Here is a 21,223-nt window from a genome sequence, read left to right as displayed (position 1 = left end):
TCCATACGAGTGAGTGGGTTCTGTTCCGCTGTTTCGCTTATTATTGCCCGGGAACAACATTCTTATACCAATCAAGCCTCGGGGGGTTCCAATGCAGTCCATTTCGTTCGCCAATTCGACGAATATAATCACCCACACTTCACCTCCAGCGCTAAACTGCCTCACAACACGCAGAACCGAACTAAATCAAATTTTCAATTGTAATTGCTTTTCGCAGTCATTTAACTTTTAGTTCACGTACCATTTTTCAGAACCTCATCGTCCGGATCGCCAAGAACAAGATACACGATTTTTTCTATCGATCCTTCATTAAACATGCACCCCCTCCTAAAACATTTACAGTCCCCACAAATCTCCTTTCGGCCCTCGAGTTCCTCTCGGTCCGTCCTGGGGGCTCGGCACACAATCCGGCCGCCGCCCGCGGCCACCGAAGCCCCAGTGGAAGAATTGAAAGGCACGCCAGGTTGTGACCTATTGATCTGGGGCCCGGGGCCACGAGGCCGCCACGCTGGCCGCGCCACAGACAAAGAGTCCCGGTTTCGGGTCCCGGGGGCCCATCTGCATAGATAATGACGTTGCCGCGGGTGCACCGCATCAAGCCGCATAAATACATGTACGCCGAACCACCCGCCCGCAACCACCCTGCCCACACTATCCGTACGCTCGTCTCCTAGCGCGGAGACGGGTCTATTCTTTTGGGGTTTGCACCTAGGGCTTCGACGTTTTTTTGTACGACGCAAAAGTGTACTTACCTTCGAAGTTGAACGCCCTTTCCTTCTCACGTTGAGTAAAAAAGACCACAGATATAATAGTTAAGATTTATTGTGAATTATAATTACATTTTACAACAGTACAATGTTTGATCCGCCAGCTGTTAAGTCAGCATCACAGTCATCGCTGTTTTCATTTTAGGACTGTCTTTGGAATGCCCGAGCAAATCGTTAACGTATCATTCACGGTCAGTTCGTACATTACGTTTTGCATCAACGGCTTATAAAGGACATTTCAACAGTCGAGAACGGATCACAGCCGAGTAAAGGTGTGTTGAGATCAGCCAATAAATTTGCGTATAATTAAGTAGTCACCGATTTAGAATTATTTTAGTATTTACAAGAAGTTAAAAACAACTGGCAAAGTAACAATTAAGTAGACTCTCAAAAGAAAAGCACCAACAAGATATTAGATCGTACTTATTAAGTATCATCCGAAACACTTTTAGTGCATATTATCTAAACTTTAACATATGAAATTTTGGCGTTTCTTCGAACGCTGATTGTCAGACTTATAAGCTAAATTGCATCAGCCCGGTAACACCTTCCTAACGAACAAATACTCCGAGAACTGCTGACCTTCAACGCCTCCACCGTTGCTCGCAGCAATCTTAAATCCAGCGTTCAACAGTCTCGTAATAACCTGCATGGAATTCAGCTTGCAGTAACCGTTTAAAGGGAAACGGATGACGTGATGTGTGTCCTGTTGATTCCAAGCGACTCCCGATCTTGCGTCCATAACCGCCTGGTTCGTTTCGGGGAAGACCTCGTCGAGAAGACATCTGTTGCCCGATAGCATTATTCTCTCGCCCAGGTCCGGACTGACGTGCAAGGCGACGCATTCGTAAATGTCCTGACCCAATTGTCTTGTGTTCTCTGATGAGGCCTGCGATCTTCCCGTGTTGCCGTCCATGGATTTAAGGCTGTTTGGGGACAATGATCCGTTCTTGATTCGGTCTTTCTTCAGTTGCTCCAGTTGTCGGATCATTGCTGAAAATGTTTTTGAGTTATAAGGACACTGTACAACAAAATATGAATGTTTTGGGTTAGAACTTACAGACATAATGCTACAGCATGAGTTCAGTAATAAATTAACGTCTTCTTAACATATTATAAGGTCCATGAGATATGTTAGTCAGAATGATCTATTAGTATAAAAACACCTATTAAATGGACATAAATTTAACATACTAACAAGTTAATTATATGTAATTTTGAGAGCATTATCCTATTATATTCAATTATATTTCTTTATCTTCTACAAATATGAAGATCCAATTAGTTCTCTTGAAATAACTTTAATCATTCCTTCCAATCATCCAAATAATAAATAAAAACTGGTCCATGATGTACGAAATTTATTAAATACAATATTAGTATCTTGTACTTGTTTTATCATAGTTTGTTGGTTGAGACACAGTGGGTTACATTCGACGTCTGTTCGTCCGATAACTTGTCTTGAAGGGGATGAGGGGGTTAAGTTGTAGAAACAACTTACGTGCAATGTCAAAATATCTTGCTTCTTCGAGAAGAAGGTCCAGGTCGGTGAAATTGTTGGGAATGAGTAGTCGTGAATTGCGCATAAAGTTTAAAATATGCCTGAACATGCCACCATCCCTGTCGATGAAATAATGCTGTTTCAGGGAATCCAACACAATGGGTATGCTACCGTTGAATAATTTAGCTAGTCGGGACTCTGGGTATCTGGAAAAAAGCACATAATTAGTTATCAATCCTTCAAAAGTAATCAATCAAAAACAAACAAGTAGAATGCGAGTATTATGGTGTACCATTGATGTTGTCTTCATTCGATGTTGGTGAATTTTCATCGCTCTGGCTTCTCCGCGTAATGGCCCCCAAATTTCTAATAATTGGTAGTTTCATTGGGTTCAAGTAACTGGCGTAACCACTTTCTTTATTCTCACCGCCTTCCTGTTCTTCACCTTGTGCCGGCTCATCCGCTTTGGCCGCCCCTTCGGTGGAATCGCTCCGATTCAAGTTAGTTATGTTGTCCCTCAATTTGTCCTCGAACTGGGCAATTTTCTGCTCCAACTTTGCTTCGGACTCGCTCTTGGCGGCAAAGTTCGAGGAGTTGAATATGACATTCTCTTCTACGCTTGGAACTGCGGAGTTTATTGGATTTGCACGTACCGACGGTGGTGGTGAAAATGAGAAGTTGTTGAAAATCGGACTGGGAATTTGCTGCGGTTCCGAGTTGTAAACTGAGGATATATCGTTTTCAATGATGAGTGTGGGTACTCCAAGTTGAGGACCAGCATCTGCTAAATAACCAATAGTTGGAGGTGGAGTTGGAGTTGGATTTGATTCTTGAACTGGTGCTGATGTTTGGTCAGAAACTGGATTTGGAGCTGGTGGAAGAAGTGGGGCCGGTGGATAAACATTTCCATCGTCTTCCAATACGTATGTTTCAGTTGTAAGTACTTGAATGTTATCTGGTTTTGGCGTAGGAGCTGTAGATTCAGCATGTTGACTCAAGGTATCGGCTGAACTTCGAATTTCCGTTGTTATAGCAGCTGGTGGTGGCTGGTTTAAAAATATGCTATTTGCAGCAGGTACAGTTCCGGTAATTGGACTGGAGTTTGTAAAATAATTGAATGTTGGTAGTTCGCTGCTGGCATTTGAAGGTAAAGTGGGCGGTTGAATAGGTGTTGGAAACTGCAAATCTTCACTAGATTGATCTGACTTGTGACTGAAAGATTCTTTCTTAGTCACATCAGAAGAAGCCAGTTTCTGCATATCCCTTTGTACTTTTGACTTACGTTCATCCAGGTCCAAAATTTTTAAATGGAGTTTCAAGCTTTCCTGGGAGAATTGTTGATCGGGTAAATTCTCACTCATCTGATGTAATCTGGTCAGTTCATCCACGAATTTCTGTCTCTCAGACTCCAAGTTATCCAAGGTGCTCTTTAATTCTACGTTCTTACTTGAAACTTCCTTTATATTTCCTGCGATCAATTTCGTTTTGACCAAGACATCGCTCAGTTGGGACCTGAGGTCTAGATTCTCATTTTCTAGAGTCTTAATCCGTTCGACCAGTTCAGGTGATTGGCCCTCCACCTCGAGTACGTTGTGAAGTTCATTCTCTAAGAATGCCTTCTCTCTTTCCAATCTTTCAATAGTTTGATTTAAAATTTGGCTTCCTTGTACGTCATTACCTGCCACTTTGTCCTTGTTTTCTATCAAATCTACTGCCGATTTGAGCAAAGTCCTGAATTTGCTATTTTGTACTTCCAGTTGGATAACCCGCTTCCTCAAAATTAACAAATCGGACATTACGGCAGGTCTAGTAAAGATTTACACTAAGAATTTTGAGGAGTGATTCTGACGGATGAATTTATGAATGACAACTAATTTGATAATTGTTGTCCAAGTAGTTTATGTATATTGTATTAAAATAAAATAACCTATTTATTGTTATAAATGTCAGATATAAATCCCTCTAATACAGCGGTGCAGCAACTACGGCTACAAAATGAACATTTCAAGCAATTATTGCTGTTAGCCAAAAAGCGTTCTTCCAATAAGGCTGCATGTATTTCAAAATTAGATGACGAAACTCGTTTTACTCAACAAACATTATTATTCTTGGACTATGAGAAAAAACAATCAGAAAAACTTCATAATGATATTATTAGTATGGAAACGTTTACATTACCTTCAACTGAATCAGAAAATTTACAAAAAGATGTACTTTTGGAAAAACTCAATACATTGGACGCAGAAAACGTAGATTTAAGACACAAATTATTGGATGTAATCGAAAAACTATCACGAGACTTATCAGAACTGACAAAAATTAACCAGGAACAAGAAGAAATAAAAAATTTCATCTACGAATCTAATTTAATGGGCATTTTACAAATTCCTGGCGAAAAACTCGATTCACCAAAGTTCATTTCATTGGAAGAGGGCAAAGGAAAAATCAAAGAGTTCGTTCTAACCAAGGTAAAGCCTAGATCAGGCCGATCTGTAAGAAGTTTGGAGTATTACAAGAGAAGTGAGGATTCGTCAGGGGACTTCAGGAGCCTTCCCGTTTCAGACGACGAATGTTTAGCCGTGGAGTTGCCAAGTTGTAGTGGCGACTCAGTAAATCTTCAAGGGGATGGAAATTCAGTTTTGAGTCAAATTAAAAATGTCCTCGGGCTGGAAAATGAAACTTATTGGAACGTCCACGATCATGATAAAGAAACGAGACTGTCACTTATAAAGCGACTAGGTTATAAAAATAAATAAATATACATTTTTTACATTTGCATTACTGTATATTATATGAATTTTGTACATGTAATAAACAAATACAACATTTGAGGTTATACTGAATGCGTCAATTTTTCTTTATGACAATGATTACTGTATATTCTGTCAAACATGTAAAATTATTGTAAAATCGTTGCACCGAAAATGACCACACAAGATACATATGAAAGGAGAATCCAGCAGTTGAACATTCAAAATGCAAATTTCAGGAGGCTACTGCAACTGACCGGCGAGCTTTCAATCAGAAAGACATTGGGTTTGACAAGGTTGAGAGATGAGGCTCACTTCATAAAACAAACGTTGCTGTTCTTGGAGAACGAGAAGGAGAAAATCAAAAATGAGAAAGAACCTGTCGTGGACCCAAATAGTAAAAATTTCCTGCAGACCCTTATCAACAAAATTCCGCAGGGCGATATTGCCAAGAAGATTCAAAAATTGGAAGCCGACAACATCGACATGAGGAAGAAGTTGATCGTACTTTTGGAGAAAAACAAGATGGACTCGAGCAGTATGGACGAGTTGCGCAAAGATCACGAAACGTTGAAGAAATTGCTGCTCGACTCGACGAACCTCAATTTCGTCGGTATTTTACAGGTGCCTGGAGAATTTATTAGAGTGCCACGACTGTTGCACATCGACGTCGCGAAGCAAAAAATCAAGAACTACATTCTGGGTAGGTTGGCCACGAAGACGGAAGAAGTTAAGAAGGAAGTGAAACTGAACGAAGCGACTCAGTGCGAAACTGACAGTGAAAGTCTATACACCAGCGACAGCAGGTCGGAGTTTAGGGAGCTACAGTACGAATTGGCACATCTGAAGAAGCAGGTCGAGGGTGATTACCATAAATCATTGGCAAGCAGCATTGAAAGTGATGTGCCGGAGGCCAGCCTGATTCTGGAGTTGGAGCAGGAAAGAACTGGACTCTTGAACCAATTGCAGATGGTTTTGGAGGAGTCGACCAAGCAAATTGCCGACGAGTATTGCAAATTGCAGGACAAGATTTCGATGTTGGAGAGGGAGAAGAATCAGCTGCAGGAAGAAGTTGATTCGGTGCTCAGCAAAAATGAAGTTCTAATTGGCACGACGGAGAGCAGCGAATTTTCTGACAAAAAGCTTACTCTAGAGGAGAGTTTGAGGAATCTAATGGACAAATCTAAAGATAAATTGGACACACAGTCTTCGTATACCATGCACAACAGCCCAGTGGGAGACAACATTCGGAGTACAGCTGGTGATAATAAGATGGGCATAAACTACCAACAAAAGTCTTTTGAAGGTGTTTCAAAGAAGAGTGGAAATCAATGTAGTATTATGTAAAAATAGTACTGATAATTCATTTTTTACCGATTATAATATACAATGATGAAATAAATAAATCCTTGTTACATACACAAGTAGATGACTGAACTTTTCTTTAGACCATATTTTTAATTTATTATTAATAACCTTGAGATTATGCTAAGTAGAAATGATATGCTACAACTCAATTAAGACTCTTATTTAAAATTGAAATTTGTCACATCATTTTTAATATATTCTTTTCACTAGTTTATTTATAGTCCTATCAATAAAAACTAACTGTGGTGTATTTACTACTCTACCGCATCTAATAAAAACACCATATGTTGCCTTACTAATAAAGATATGCGTTTGAAAATCGTTAACAACACAGCGGATATACAGAGAACAAATTTGCGAAAGTTCTATTTTTTACCATTCGAAAGCAAACGTTTCATGTGTCAAGTCATTTCGAACAATGGCTGTTGCGAGCGCATAATAAACCTGGAGCATGAATAAGAACATAACGAAATTATTAGTCTAACAACAAACGGCGTCATTGTGTTGGAAAGTGCCGCCGGCGTTGGAATACAAAAGTGCATGTGAGCCCGCTAAGGCCCCGAAAATCGCCCGCAGCATTTGCACAAGCCGGCTTTTCGGTTAGATTAGCAAGGTAAAGAGTTGCTTACGACAAAACACTATTTACGAAACAAATTCAACGTACGATGTAGGTCAAGTGTTGGGGAAACTTCGTTTGGGTACCTCCACGTCTCGAAAATATCGTTTCTTCAAACTTCTTTGATACTATTAGTGTCCAAAGTAAGTTCCTTTTTAAAATGCCAAAATAGGTATATAATGTTTAAATAAGTAACTTCCAGCCTGAATAATGGTGCCAAAACCCTATTATGGAGCAAAATATCGATTACTCTTATTGCGGAGATTAATTATTATTAGAAGTTGCTTTAAGGAATATGAGCTTGTGTGGTTGACCATATTTTATGTCTCATTAGAACATGTTCTAAAGGTTAACTAACAAACGTATTAAAGTGTTTACGCAATCGCTTATCAGAATCTGTATGGTTATAAATCAGTTGTTGGAGGTGGGCACCAAAGCAAAAGTACGATAAAAGAATAAAATATTGTGTGTGTGCACATAGCTTTTAGCGAATAAATACGAGGGCGATTAAGTCGAACGACACAAGATGAGTTATGGATGGAGAAAACAATGCCCAGATCGGCTGGCGATTAGTCCATAAATTACGCTAATATGAGCCGATACTTCGATACTTCTTTGGAATCATAATAATGATCGTCAAGGACGAGATACAACCGTGAAATATGGTTCATGCAAACGAGCTCGAAAATATGTCTGAAGAGTTTTTTCAGGAATCAGGTTCAAGGCAATTTTAAATAGTCTGAAAAATATTAACTGTATGCAACCCCGTGCACTTGTAATGATGTGCAGGAATCTACATTAGTGACTTGACAGTTTATTGTAAAATATTCATCCAAATTTAACAGACAGTTTTTTCTTCAGTACACAGATGGAGCGAGAGGCCTGTGCTGCGATTCCGAGACGCTAATCATCGGACCTGCAGTACCCAGAACGCTGGGAAACATCCCCAAGTGAAGCGAGCAACGCAGGCCGAATCATTAGCCGAGTCGTGGGTGTGGGATACCTGGTTTCTCACACCTGCGGTCACCCCGTGTCGCACCCGCGGCGCATTCCCTGCCTTCGGTGCGGGTTCCCATGACGGTGTCACCCCGTGGTCATCACGAGACCCCCGGGTCACCGATCTCCGAGGACGGGGGACCCGGTGTGTTCGCACACGGCGCACGAACGCATCAATAAGACCCCGCGAGGAGGCCGCACAAACGGCGGGCGTGATTTCAACGAAATTTCGTCATTTTTCATTGCGGCCGATCGGGCAGGTCGTGCAGACGGCAACGGCCCACGGCACGGTCCTTCGATGCCGGGTTTAATTGGTGTTTTTGACGGATTTTTATCGTCTGCCTGTTTCAAGGATTCTTTCGGAAAATGTCTCTAATGTTTTACAAAAAGTTTCTTTAAAAATTCTTTCATTCAATTACTAAACAAAAAGGAAATTAAAAAAAAAATGGTGACTTTAATTCGTCTAATTCTTTGATTGGAGTGAAAGATAATGATTGTTAAAATGTAAATAAATGCACATCTTAATGAGTTTGAACATATGTAAATGCTTCTTGTGATATTTATGTTTTTTGGTCAAAGGATGAACTTAAAAATAAACATATGTGCATTTAATTAACTAAATGAAATTAAGACTAGATTAATTAAATTAAATTTAAACACTTTTGAAACACAATTTTCTCTAGCAACTTTCTACTAAAGTTCAAATTTTATGAAATTTAAGACAATTTTCAATCAAAATTGAATGGCCTAAATAAAAAAAAGGAAGAAAGTGCACTGGCTTAAAAATATAAAAGTCCACGATTTTGTTGAAAACTAGTAGAAAAGTAATCGTGTAAAACTGAAGAAAGTCAAAAAATAAGAGCATAGAATATTTATTTTATAAAATTGTTTTTATTTTTTAATAATCGAACCATTATTTCGATTTTATAGCAAAATTCCAACATCATCGAATTGATCTCCGTTCCCAAAAATAAAGTACATGACGCTAGTTAACTGACAGTAACAACCTAAATCAACCATTTCTCATATTTTACCCGATGGCAAACAAGGCGACCGCTCATTAAATAGATACGTCGATCTCAATTTACTTCGGATCTAATTATTCAAATAATCGTACATCCGCCGCCTATTTGTATCAAGTTTGTTCGCGTGCACTAGCAAATTAATAATTATTACCGATTGTTGGCAAATTAATTAGCCGCAATAGGAAATGAATTGTTCGATTTTGCATCATATTTTCACAAACAAATCATTCGCAATTAATCTATTTCGAAATTAATGATTAAATAATTAATAATCCACTTGTATTTACTTAATTTGGCAATATTATTAAATTATGCCGGCCGAAATTGACGACCAATATTACACAGGATGTTGGAAATGTAAATGTTTAACTGGCCTGTTATATTTGTTGAATGATTAATAACGTCAGATAAATTATTTATATTTTAACATCATAAATTAAATTTTGACGGTAATTTCAAACAAACGTTTTTGGTTAAAAATAATTATTTTATGGAGCTGGCCGGCTTCTGTATTTGAAAGGTTTAGATAAATTAATTAAAGAAAAAATATATACAAAATATAAATCAAATAAGAGTAGAGTGTGTCTCAAATTGTTTGGTTTTGGTTTTTATGAGTATTTCCAGGATATAAGAGAAAAACAAGTAACTAAAACCTGAGGAAAATTGTTTTACATTAAATTTTCTTTAGCTAAGATACTCACTTAGAATGAGTAACTGATGATTTATTTTATATTTGATTTTAAAAATACATAAATAGAAACTTTAATATTAAAATTATACAGATTACATATTTAAACTTAATATCGCTTTTTTTCTAAAAATTTTGGCAGGGTAACTAAAATGTCGGTAAAACCACCAATTTTGCTGCAGGAAAGTTCATTTTTATTAAAAAATTTTACTAAAAACTATTCTATAAGGAACCATTATTAATACTCCCAAATTTTATACACGGTGTTCGTTATTTTCAATTGAAAACTATGTATGTTTTAACATAATTAAATTGAATATTAAAAAATCTATCAACTAGTATAAGCATTGTTCAAACATAAAATTAATATTAACTGATATTTTATAAATAACGAACACACTGTATAAAATTTGGGAGTACTAATAATGGTCGCTTATAGGATGGTTAATGGTCTGCAAAAATTAACTTTTCAATTCAAATCAAAATTGGTGGCTTCACAAAAATTTTAGTTCAACCATCCATTTCTCAAGTTTTGGAAAAAAAATAATAACTCAAAAAGTATTGGGTTTAGATATAGAATATGATATAGCCATTTTATTTGTAATTATGTGTATTATAATATTATAATTAAAATATATCAATATATACAGGGCGTTCCATAACAAAGTTCCTGATACATCTGACGTACCGGTTTAAAATGAATTAAAAAATAGTTTAAACCTAATTATAATTGCTAAAAAAATTCAAATCAATATTTTTCTCTGATCTCCATAAACTTCTAATGAATAAGTTACCAACTTAAAATAAAAGTTTAATTTCTCTAAAATTTTCTGTTAAAAGTTTTAGAAATAAATTAACATGTCAAAAACTAACATATTGTTACAGCTATTTCATTTGCAACTACATTTAGAATTTAAAAACCTAAAATTATACAAGGTGTTCAGCTGAAAATAATAAAGTTGATGTGGCTTACGGCGAAATCGCAAATTATATATTGTTCAAAATAAATTAGGAAATTAGTGCAAATCAAGTTATACTTGTTTTAAAAATACTTCTAATCAATAAGTTAAGCGAATCACCCTGTGTACTAACTTAGAATATAAACATTTCATTTTTTTAATATTTTTAGTGGTGTATTTTGTAAATATCTTTTACAATGGCCATTTGTGAGGTATCTGAAAAGGATTAAAATTGGTGAGTTTACAAATATTTTAGTTACACCATCAATCTGTCAAAGTTTTTGGAAAAAATTAATAATTAAAAATCGGTTGGGTTTAGGTATAAGATAAGGTATAGCCATTTTATTTGCAGTGACATTTAGAATTTAAAAATCTAAAAATATACAGAACGTTCCATCGAAAATAATAAAGTTGATGTGACTTTCGTCGAAACTGGAAATTATATATTGTTTAAACATATTAGGAAAGAAGTTCAAATCAAGTTATACTTGTTATAAAAATATGAAATTAATAACATTTTCTGTTCTCGATTTACATCTAATCAATAAGTTAAGTGAATCACCCTGCATATTTTTGCTTGTTTTTTCCTATATTTTAAATGCAAATTAAGTCATTAATTCCATTTGAAATTAAAAAAATAATAATAATACATCAAAATTTTGTTGAAAAGTAGAATTAGTTAGTTAAGTTTCTAATAATTTTTACAAACTTTTTATACTACCAACTTATAAATAAAGTTTGCCAGGAAACAGTACAGGTTATATATATTTAAATAACCTAACCCAAAAATAAACATGTTGCCCGCCCTGTCGAAAGATCGTAAAATTTATGTTGCTCAACTTACTTAGTCAAAGTTTCCAGCGACGACGTGTAAATGGTGCCACCAACATCTATGTGCACCGGCGCCGTGTACCTCGACGCCGCCGCAACGCACGGTATGCCGGTGATCTTAGTGTAACTCAAGTTGGACGCTGACGCTGACGGCGGCGTCGGTGACGAGGAGTTCGACATCGTCGGTGACGTAGCCGGCGAACTGTTCGGCGACATCAGCCTGAAACAAATCGGCGACTTCAACCTGCGATCAGACGACGAACCTACTAAAACCAACCGTTTTTCGATAAACCTGTGAATCAATTGTGTACTTTCCATCTGCCATCTTTAAACAAAAAAGTGCATAGTAAAATTCAAGATACGAAAGTGTCGACACGTCGAAAGTCGAGAGGGGCCCGCAGCGTGATTTTTAATAAAATGCTAATTAGGACGATTAAAAGCCGTCCAATCATCATAAATTAGGAAAACCGATAGATGTCGGTGTTTGGTTCGAGGAAATAAATATTCAAAAACAACTGTAAATGGTAGTCGACAGCAATTATTGCATCTCACATTTTCTTAAGTAACGTAAAATTTTAACAAACAATCCGTTTTGTAGGTCAAACTGTTTAACACAAGCAAAAGCTATTAGTCGTGTTTGCTTAAAAACCATCTTATGTAATCATATTTAAGGTATTTTTAAGGAAAAGTTGTTACGTTTATTTATATAAGTGATTTACAAGAAATATAGATGTATGAGAGTGGTACGACTGTTTGGTACGGTCGTTTCCTCCGGATGTTTGAAAGTTTGATAAAAATTAATATGTTGCAATATAATTAATTTGTTTCACATGAACATAAATTTAATTAAAATATATCATTTATATTCATTATTTCTATTGTAAATTTGTGCACATTATATTCTATTTTTAACAGCTTGTTAAACAATTAAATAATAATTATAGAATATTTATTAACAATTTTAATTCAACCAAAACAAAGACTTTGATATTTATTCATAAATGTTATTTAATAAAAAAATGTTTTAATAAAATTATGTTTTCCTTTTCAATGAACAATACGAAACGAACAAAGTAAATATAATACATCAAAATCTTAAGTTGTTAATAGCAATATGCCGATTTTATGACATTTTAATTACAAACATTTCTAATTTCATTTAATAATAATTGTGCATGTTTTTCAATTAACAAAAATAATTAAGTATAACTTTTTACAATTATTTAAAACTGATGGTGCAATTTTGACTGAAGTTGAGAATCAACATTAAACATAGCTAACTCCCTTAAAATTTATTCAGGATAATAAACACCATTAACGGAGATGAAAACAAGTGGTTTAAAGTGATAAAGTTTAACTAGAAAATCATAAAGATGTTAAATTGACTGTTAATATAAACTAAAATAGTTGTATAATTTTTAATTAAATGTAATATAAACAACAAATTTAATCAATCAATTTATTGAATTAAATACAAAATCATAGAACTGATCGAAACGTTTCAATACTGTGTCCTGAAAGTTGTTCTGGTCTTTAATGTCACTTGCATTCATCTAAAGGATAATTACCATTATTGGCAATCGACGGCCACACAAATGACTCACTACCAAGTCCCAACGTGGTACAAACGAAACGTTGTTTACCTGTCAACATCCTCCTGCTTGACCACCACATGATTGTGTTTCCTCTTCCCCAGCAGCATGTTCACCCCGACGTCCCAACGTATCTTGGCGTCCACAAACCAGTCCTCATCCACCAAAAAATCAAAATCAAAACCCCAAACACAACAACTACGATCGCGGCCAGTTCGTGCGCCGATAAACGCGGACGAGATGAGAACGCCAACCCGGCCGACGTAACACTGATACAAGAGAGCCCGAGCGCTGTGGCAAACTGCACGATCTCGCGTTTCGGCGGTGCCCTTAGGGCACTTTCTGAAAACGCGGAGTGGGGCTTGGAAATTGGCTCGGGATCATTTCTGACGGGCTCGCGGACCGATTATTAAATGCGGTCCGCATTTTCTGACCCAATGTTCGTACGGTGCCGTCCCGTTCTTCGTCGCGACGCGTCTCAATTGCCAGATGGTCGGCCCGTTCGTCGTTCCCGATCGTTTCGTTGACAGACACGTTTGTAAGGGGATGGGACTGTTAATTTGTTTTACGGGGAAGTTGTTGATTTGTTAATAATTTTGGCTGAGGAAAACATCTAAGTATTGCTATTTTATCATGTACAACCAATGAATAAATTCTATGACGTCCCAAAACCTGCATCAGCGGAGAAATTGAGCAATATCTTGTGCAACAACTTTGAAAATGGGCCAGTCATTAAGTTGAGGGGAAGAAAGTAGTAGAAACAGGCCAATTTTAATAAATTTAATCAAAACACTGAACACGTACATAACATAATTAATTTAAATGACAAAAATAAATGCCTTCCTTGCATGCAAAGCAAATGAGCCTTTTGTTCACAGATTTTATAAATTTATAGATTTTATAGATTTCATAGATTTCGTAGATTTCATAGATTTCATAGATTTCATAGATTTCATAGATTTCATAGATTTCATATTTTTCATAGATTTCATAGATTTCATAGATTTCATAGATTTCATAGATTTCATACATTTCATAGATTTCATAGATTTCATAGATCTTATAGATCTCATAGATTTCATAGATTTCATAGATTTCATAGATTTCATAGATTTCATAGATTTCATAGATTTCATAGATTTCATAGATTTCATAGATTTCATAGATTTCATAGATTTCATAGATTTCATAGATTTCATAGATTTCATAGATTTCATAGATTTCATATGCTTCATAGATTTCATATGTTTCATAGATTTCATATGTTTCATAGATTTCATATGTTTCATAGATTTCATATGTTTCATAGATTTCATATGTTTCATAGATTTCATTTACAGAAGCTGATAAATTGTAAATAACTCTCCCCACAAGAAAGAATTTTTTGACTCTTTTTTTAACCTATGGAAAACTGTCTATACTCACTGTATACCTAAAAGAAACTTTTATTTGTAGATTGGTAAAATTTAAAAAAAAAAACTCAAATACGGGATTCTTTAGCGTAATCATTGTTTTGTTATATGGATTCCAAATTGATCCAACTTCGATTGCACATAACTGTAATAAGGTAATTTTGAGACATTAAGCTTAATAAACTTATGTGCTGAAATAAAGATCTTCCTAATATGACTATTAAAAGTTAATTTATCATAAAACAGATCTCATAAATCTTAATATAGCTGTGCTGAAGAAAAGGATTGATTATTCATGGTGTAATTAAAAACAATGGGTTTGATTCTATTAATAAAAGAGACACATTAATACTCAAATTTATATATATATATAAATATTTCACACAGCATCACAACTTATCATTTTAAATATTTACAGTCGGAGACAGGATTGACAGAATTAGTGAAAACATCAGTAAACAATAAATTATTACAAGTAATGAACAATGGTAAATCATTAATGAATAGAAGAAAAATATTTTATAGATTTTATTTATTACAAGCTGTTTATTACACTTCTATAAGAAAAAAAATTTTTAATTATAAAAATTTCATGTGAAAATTATTGTGAAATAAATTTCCTGTGAAATCAAAATTGGAAGAAATTTCAGTCCTCTCGAACAATTTAGTTTCGAAGAAAATTTTCCGTATGAGTAGTAAATACTAATGAGCCATACTTTCGAAATTTCTTGGGTGCATTAATTGCTACAATTACGAGTGGCAGCCTTAAAGAAATATATATACATACAGTATATGTAAATATAACGATGTTATGAAAAACGTAAAAATTTACTAAAAGCGGAAAAAACTTCTAAAATCTCAAAAATTCATTAAAAACGTGAGAAATTACTAAAAACGTAAAGTGACCTAATTCCATACGATCAAATTCCATACGATCATTTTCCATACGATTAAAATCCATACGATCATTTTCCATAGGATCAAATTCCATACGATCAAAATCTATACGATCAATTTCCATACAATTAAAATCTATAGAATAAAATCCATACGATTAAATTCATACTGATTAAATTACATAGTTTCACTTTAATAACTTATGGATTTTTATTTTTTTACTAATAGTAATTTCCTGAAAAGTCATTAAAAAAGTAAAAATAAATAATTCTAATTCTTCCTGGATTCCCAAAAAATTACTAAAAACGTAAGAAAGACATAATCATTTTATTAAACGAACAATTCTTTTAATTTTAAATAAATTTTATGATTAACCAGCTGTACCCGCGACATCGTCCGGGTTGCGTCCGACGTGACGGCCCAGTGGGGCATGCGTGTGAGCTGCGCGTGGTACTGGACAGTACTTGGACATTGCAACACTACTTTATTTTTTTAAGTAGCCTATGTTACTCATTACTACATCAGCTACCTGCAATAAAAGTCCCGTCAAAATCGGTCCAGCCATTTCAGAGATTAGCCGGAACAAACAGACAGAGAGACAAAAATTGTAAAAAATGTTATTTTGGTGTATGCACTGTATTTATATTCATATGCTTGTAGTAAAAAACGGTTATTTCAATATTACAAACAGACACTCCAATTTTATTTATATGTATAGATTGTAGAAGGAAAAGAAGAGTCCTCAGATTATATCGTTGTGGCACATCAGAGAATGTCAAGTATAATTTCGACTCCATTGTACATAACATATTGTTAAGCCTAAGAGAGTTTCTTATTAAATACTTATATTTATGTTATTCTTTGTTGAGAAATAATAAATGTTTGTTTGTAGGATTTTAGTTTCATATTTACATTATTTTGTATTGTATAACTTTCTTCAAATTTTAAAATTGAAATATCTCTATGGTATAGTTAATAGAGAGAAAAATAGAACAGGACAGGAAATAAATTGTTCCACACTGTATAAATATCTGAGAGTAAATTAATAAAATTCAAATAAACCTATTACAGGTTACTGTCTATTTCAATTTGAATAGACCAGGATAATTCTCTCATCCACAAGAAACAGACCACAAAAGTTCAATAACACAATCCTTGTGGTTCTTTGCAAGTAAAATTCGGTCCGAAATGCACCTGCTAAAATTCGTGTTTTCGTTTAATTTGAACACGTAGAGGCAACTTGTAAGGTGTGACACCGGAATTATTCCGTGGCCATTACCGTATGCGTTAATTAAATAAACGTTATTGAGTGAGTGTATGTAGTATGTTTTTGTACTGAGGGCTCAGTTAATAGAGCACCACTCGCGTTAGTGGCATAATAGTCGAGTGGCCGTATCGTTTCGCTGGTGTTCTATTATTTTCGTTTTTCACCATTTCGGGTCGGTCGTGTGATATTTGTTCAAGTTAATTGAAATTAAAATGAGACCGGCACCGACGCCAAAGCACAAATTAATACACAGCCCCTTGGAACGCTAATATTTATTTTGGCGAATGACAAAATAGCGCCTTCGGTGCTTTTTTAAGAAGTTTTCGCCCGCATTAAATAAAGGCCGAAGTCGGTTAATAATTTAAAAGTGCGGTGTCCCTGTTCGCGTTGTGCTTTCCACCCCGGGACAGGTAAAATGAAAGTGTTTAACTGGAGAAGAGAAAAAAATAACAAGCGTTGAATAAATTTTGTGCGGATGTGGGTTATATTTACGTGGATTTTTTAAATTACGTACAAAGATATGAAAATGTATTTTATAATAATTCATTTTATAAATAATTTAATTCTTAAAATTTGCTGGTCCAAAACTTTTGTGTAATAATAATGCTCTCCTTTCGGTTATATTTTATTGTTCGTATTTTAATTAACTCTATTTCATATTTTATTCAATTTATTTTTATTGATTTTACAACTTTAACGAGATATTATATGTGCATTTTAATTAAAAATTGTTCAAATATACGTGATCTAATAATAATAATTTTATTGGTTTACATTTCTACTGGGTTATAACTATAACAATCAGGTATTTATTAATATGGTTGTGACATTTTTGTGTGCCAAACATTGTGCAACAAAATTCTTTTACCATTGGTGCTACTGGTTGACATTTCTTTTTCAGAATCAGATCAATGCAAAACAACAAGTTTAATTACTTATACGCCTTTTTAAAAAAAAAAACATTCTAATTATTGTTACATTTCATTCTTTCATTTAAATAAAACTCAATCTTTCTTTTATCCAACTTACAGAACTGTTCCCGTGACCGATTAATTTGGACCTATCAAATTTCCATTAAATAAATCAATTTCGCAGTTCTGCAATAAAAACAAGTAGAACAAACACGTACAAAAATAATTACAACTGTTTTTAAATCCAACCGCAGTAGAAATGGCGATGATTGGGTGATCGTTAAAATGCATTTGAAATGGTTAGTCTATCTAATCGGGAATTCTTTTTGAGAGCACGAATCGGAATATTAGATGACTTGACAAGGTTGTTCATTGTTCAGTTTTATTAGTTATTTTTGAGATTCTACAACAGGTATTTTTCAAATATATTTAAACTGATTGGATCATAAAAATTTATGAATTATGTAACAGTCTTTTATTTAATAGATTTTGAAATCACTTACTGATTTTTAATGAATTGGGAACTAAAGATATTATACATTCATGACTTCTAGTAATACTAGATAAAATGTATTAAAATTACAGTTTTTACATTAAAACATATACATATACTATATATTTTATAACTTAATACATTTAATAAATTTTACAGATTATACTCATTTTTAATCTATGGATGTTACAGATTTATATATTGTACAATAAATCTATATAATTGATATATCATTATATACAAATATACATTTTATACAATTTATACATTTTATACATTTATTTTATACATTTTTTACATTTTATGCACTTTATACATTTTATACGTTCTATACGTTTTATACATTTTTTACATTTTATACATTTTCTACAATTTCTACAGTCTCTACATTTTCTACATTTTCTACAGTCTCTACATTTTATACACTTATACACTTATACACTTGTACACTTGTACACTTGTACACTTATACACTTATACAGTTATACACTTATACACTTATACATTTATACATTTATACATTTATACATTTATACATTTATACATTTATACATTTATACATTTATACATTTATACATTTATACATTTATACATTTATACATTTGTACATTTGTACATTTGTACATTTGTACATTTGTACATTTGTACATTTGTACATTTGTACATTTGTACATTTGTACATTTGTACATTTGTACATTTGTACATTTGTACATTTGTACATTTGTACATTTGTACATTTGTACATTTGTACACTTATACACTTATACACTTATTCACTTATACACTTATACACTTATACATTTATACACTTATACACTTATACACTTATACACTTATAAACTTATACACTTATACGCTTATACACTTATACACTTATACACTTATACACTTATACACTTATACACTTATACACTTATACACTTATACACTTATACACTTATACACTTATACACTTATACACTTATACACTTATACACTTATACACTTATACACTTATACACTTATACACTTATACACTTATACACTTATACACTTATACACTTATACACTTATACACTTATACACTTATACACTTATACACTTATACACTTATACACTTATACACTTATACACTTATACACTTATACACTTATACACTTATACACTTATACACTTATACACTTATACACTTATACACTTATACACTTATACACTTATACACTTATACACTTATACACTTATACACTTATACACTTATACACTTATACACTTATACACTTATACACTTATACACTTATACACTTATACACTTATACACTTATACACTTATACACTTATACACTTATACACTTATACACTTATACACTTATACACTTATACACTTATACACTTATACACTTATACACTTATACACTTATACACTTATACACTTATACATTTTATATACACATTCACAGATTTCAAATTCCCAGATTTTATTTTTATCATGGAATTCATGGATTTTATAGATATTTCATAGATATTTCATAGACGGGGGACTATTATAAAACATTACGGTAACATCAAAAGAGAGGTCTTGTTACTACTGTGTCTGTTTTTTGTGTGTTTGTGTTAATAGTAATTAATTTAATGTGTGAACTACACAAATTCTTGTAATAGACACACATGTGCAATATATCAGGATCGTGACGCGTTGTGGGCGTCTACTTTATGCTTCTGTCTTACACACCTCTGGGTAAACAACCTAACAAGGTAACCTATCTATGTAAATATTATCGCGCCTTATTTCTGTTATCGGACACACCGATCTGCCGAGTGAAATGTTTATTCGAACCAGTCGGAACGTGCCCGGCAAATTACATCCTAATCCTTCACCGTTTTCGGTGTTACGAAAGTCGAAAATTACCCAACCACCGTAATTAATTAGGCCGTTATCGGTTACGATGTACAAAAGAACTTTTAGAACAATAACCGTCAATACCAAAACGTCTGACGCCCCGCATCAAATTACGTAAAATCATCCGCCATAAATTACCCGTCGACTTCGAATCGGTTACCCGGTGGCAGGTGCTGACCAAAGGTAGCCGACAAGAGATGGTAGCGGCGAATGCAATTTAGAGCCTGCACGTCAATTACCATCGTTCTGTTTACATTGTCGAGAGGATGTGGTCTCTTAACCCTGCGGTTTGGCCGCAGGACGACCGTACGTACGGCGAGGACAATGCGAACGACACGCTTTCATGTCCGGGTTCGACAAAATGTAACGGTCCGGTGAAAACGCGATTTTTCAATTTCTGCGGCCGGAAATATCTGATTCGTTAACTAGCAAACGAATGCGGTCGCTGTGGCGGACGAAAACGTTCTCGCAATAAAAATTAAATTGTGAATAGAGACCGTAAATGGGAAATTTATCTGTTGCGAAACGCGATCGGTTACTTGGAACTGAGACAAAGTGCGTGGCGATTATAAAAAAAAAAGTGCACGGAGACCAAAAGAGAACACGTCCTCGACCGATGCTGCTGGCGATTCCCACAATATCTCTAACACGTCTGGTTTTTATCTGTGCAACTTATTCAGGGAAGTCGTTTTTCTTTATAACTACATAATCGCCATTTGATACCGTCTACTGCATTTCCACGCTAACCGTTACGAAGTCGCCGAGGGATCGATTCCATTCTTCCATCTCGTTGATCACAAAAATGCCACGACTTTAAATACTTAAGTATTAAAAGTTATAAGTACATTCATAACAGTTTACGCTAAGTTGTGTTGACGAAGAGATAAGGCTTAAGGATAATGAGGATGGGATGAATTGGTTTCAAACGTTAGAGAAATATATTATTACAAAATCCATAAAAAATGTATAAAATCTGGAAATTTTATAAAATATTAAAAGTACATAAAATAAATTATTTAAAATTTGTAAGATTTATAAACTGTATAAAATCATTAACACTTATAGACTGTACAAAATCTGTAATATTAATAAACTGCATAAGTCTGTAATAACTATAAACTGTATAAAATCTCTATAACGTTTAAGATTTGTTAAATATATTAAGTACAAAAAATTCATAAACTATAAAAATTTTAAAAACTGCATAAGTTTGTATAAAATCTCTTTTATGATATGATAAATCTTCTACTACTTAAAATCCATAAATTATAAA

At 34.0% G+C, this 21,223-nt stretch overlaps 1 protein-coding gene across 2 annotated transcripts; it reads right to left on the bottom strand.

Moving 5' to 3' along the window:
• Positions 1 to 806: 806 nt before the first annotated feature.
• LOC109598812 (BTB/POZ domain-containing protein Tiwaz) lies at positions 807 to 13,376 on the bottom strand. 2 transcript variants are annotated; one of them, XM_020014734.2, is made up of 4 exons: positions 13,145 to 13,376; positions 11,515 to 11,721; positions 2,269 to 2,474; positions 807 to 1,760 (listed from the first exon to the last, which is right to left on the bottom strand). In XM_020014734.2, exons 1-4 carry the CDS (start codon positions 13,201 to 13,203, stop codon positions 1,300 to 1,302), a joined length of 933 nt encoding a protein of 310 aa, XP_019870293.2. In that variant the 5' UTR covers positions 13,204 to 13,376; the 3' UTR covers positions 807 to 1,299. The 2 variants fall into 2 exon arrangements, with proteins under 2 accessions (XP_019870293.2, XP_049819751.1); XM_049963794.1 differs by lacking the exons at positions 807 to 1,760; positions 11,515 to 11,721; positions 13,145 to 13,376 and adding an exon at positions 2,561 to 4,141 and having other exon boundaries at positions 2,312 to 2,474.
• Between the last annotated feature and the right edge of the window lie 7,847 nt (positions 13,377 to 21,223).

The sequence above is a fragment of the Aethina tumida genome, chromosome 2 (genome assembly GCF_024364675.1).
Source record: "Aethina tumida isolate Nest 87 chromosome 2, icAetTumi1.1, whole genome shotgun sequence".
Classification (NCBI taxonomy): domain Eukaryota; kingdom Metazoa; phylum Arthropoda; class Insecta; order Coleoptera; family Nitidulidae; genus Aethina; species Aethina tumida.
The sequence above is the reverse complement of the archived record's forward strand: the minus strand, read 5'-3'. Positions and strand labels throughout refer to the sequence as shown.

Bases quoted from the DNA above. Each gene is read 5' to 3' on its own strand.
- LOC109598812 (XM_049963794.1), bottom strand. From the start codon at position 4,064: ATGTCCGATTTGTTAATTTTGAGGAAGCGGGTTATCCAACTGGAAGTA. The intron at 2,475-2,560 runs GTACACCATAAT...GCTTTTTTCCAG, and splicing joins GAATGAAGACAACATCAATG to ATACCCAGAGTCCCGACTAG.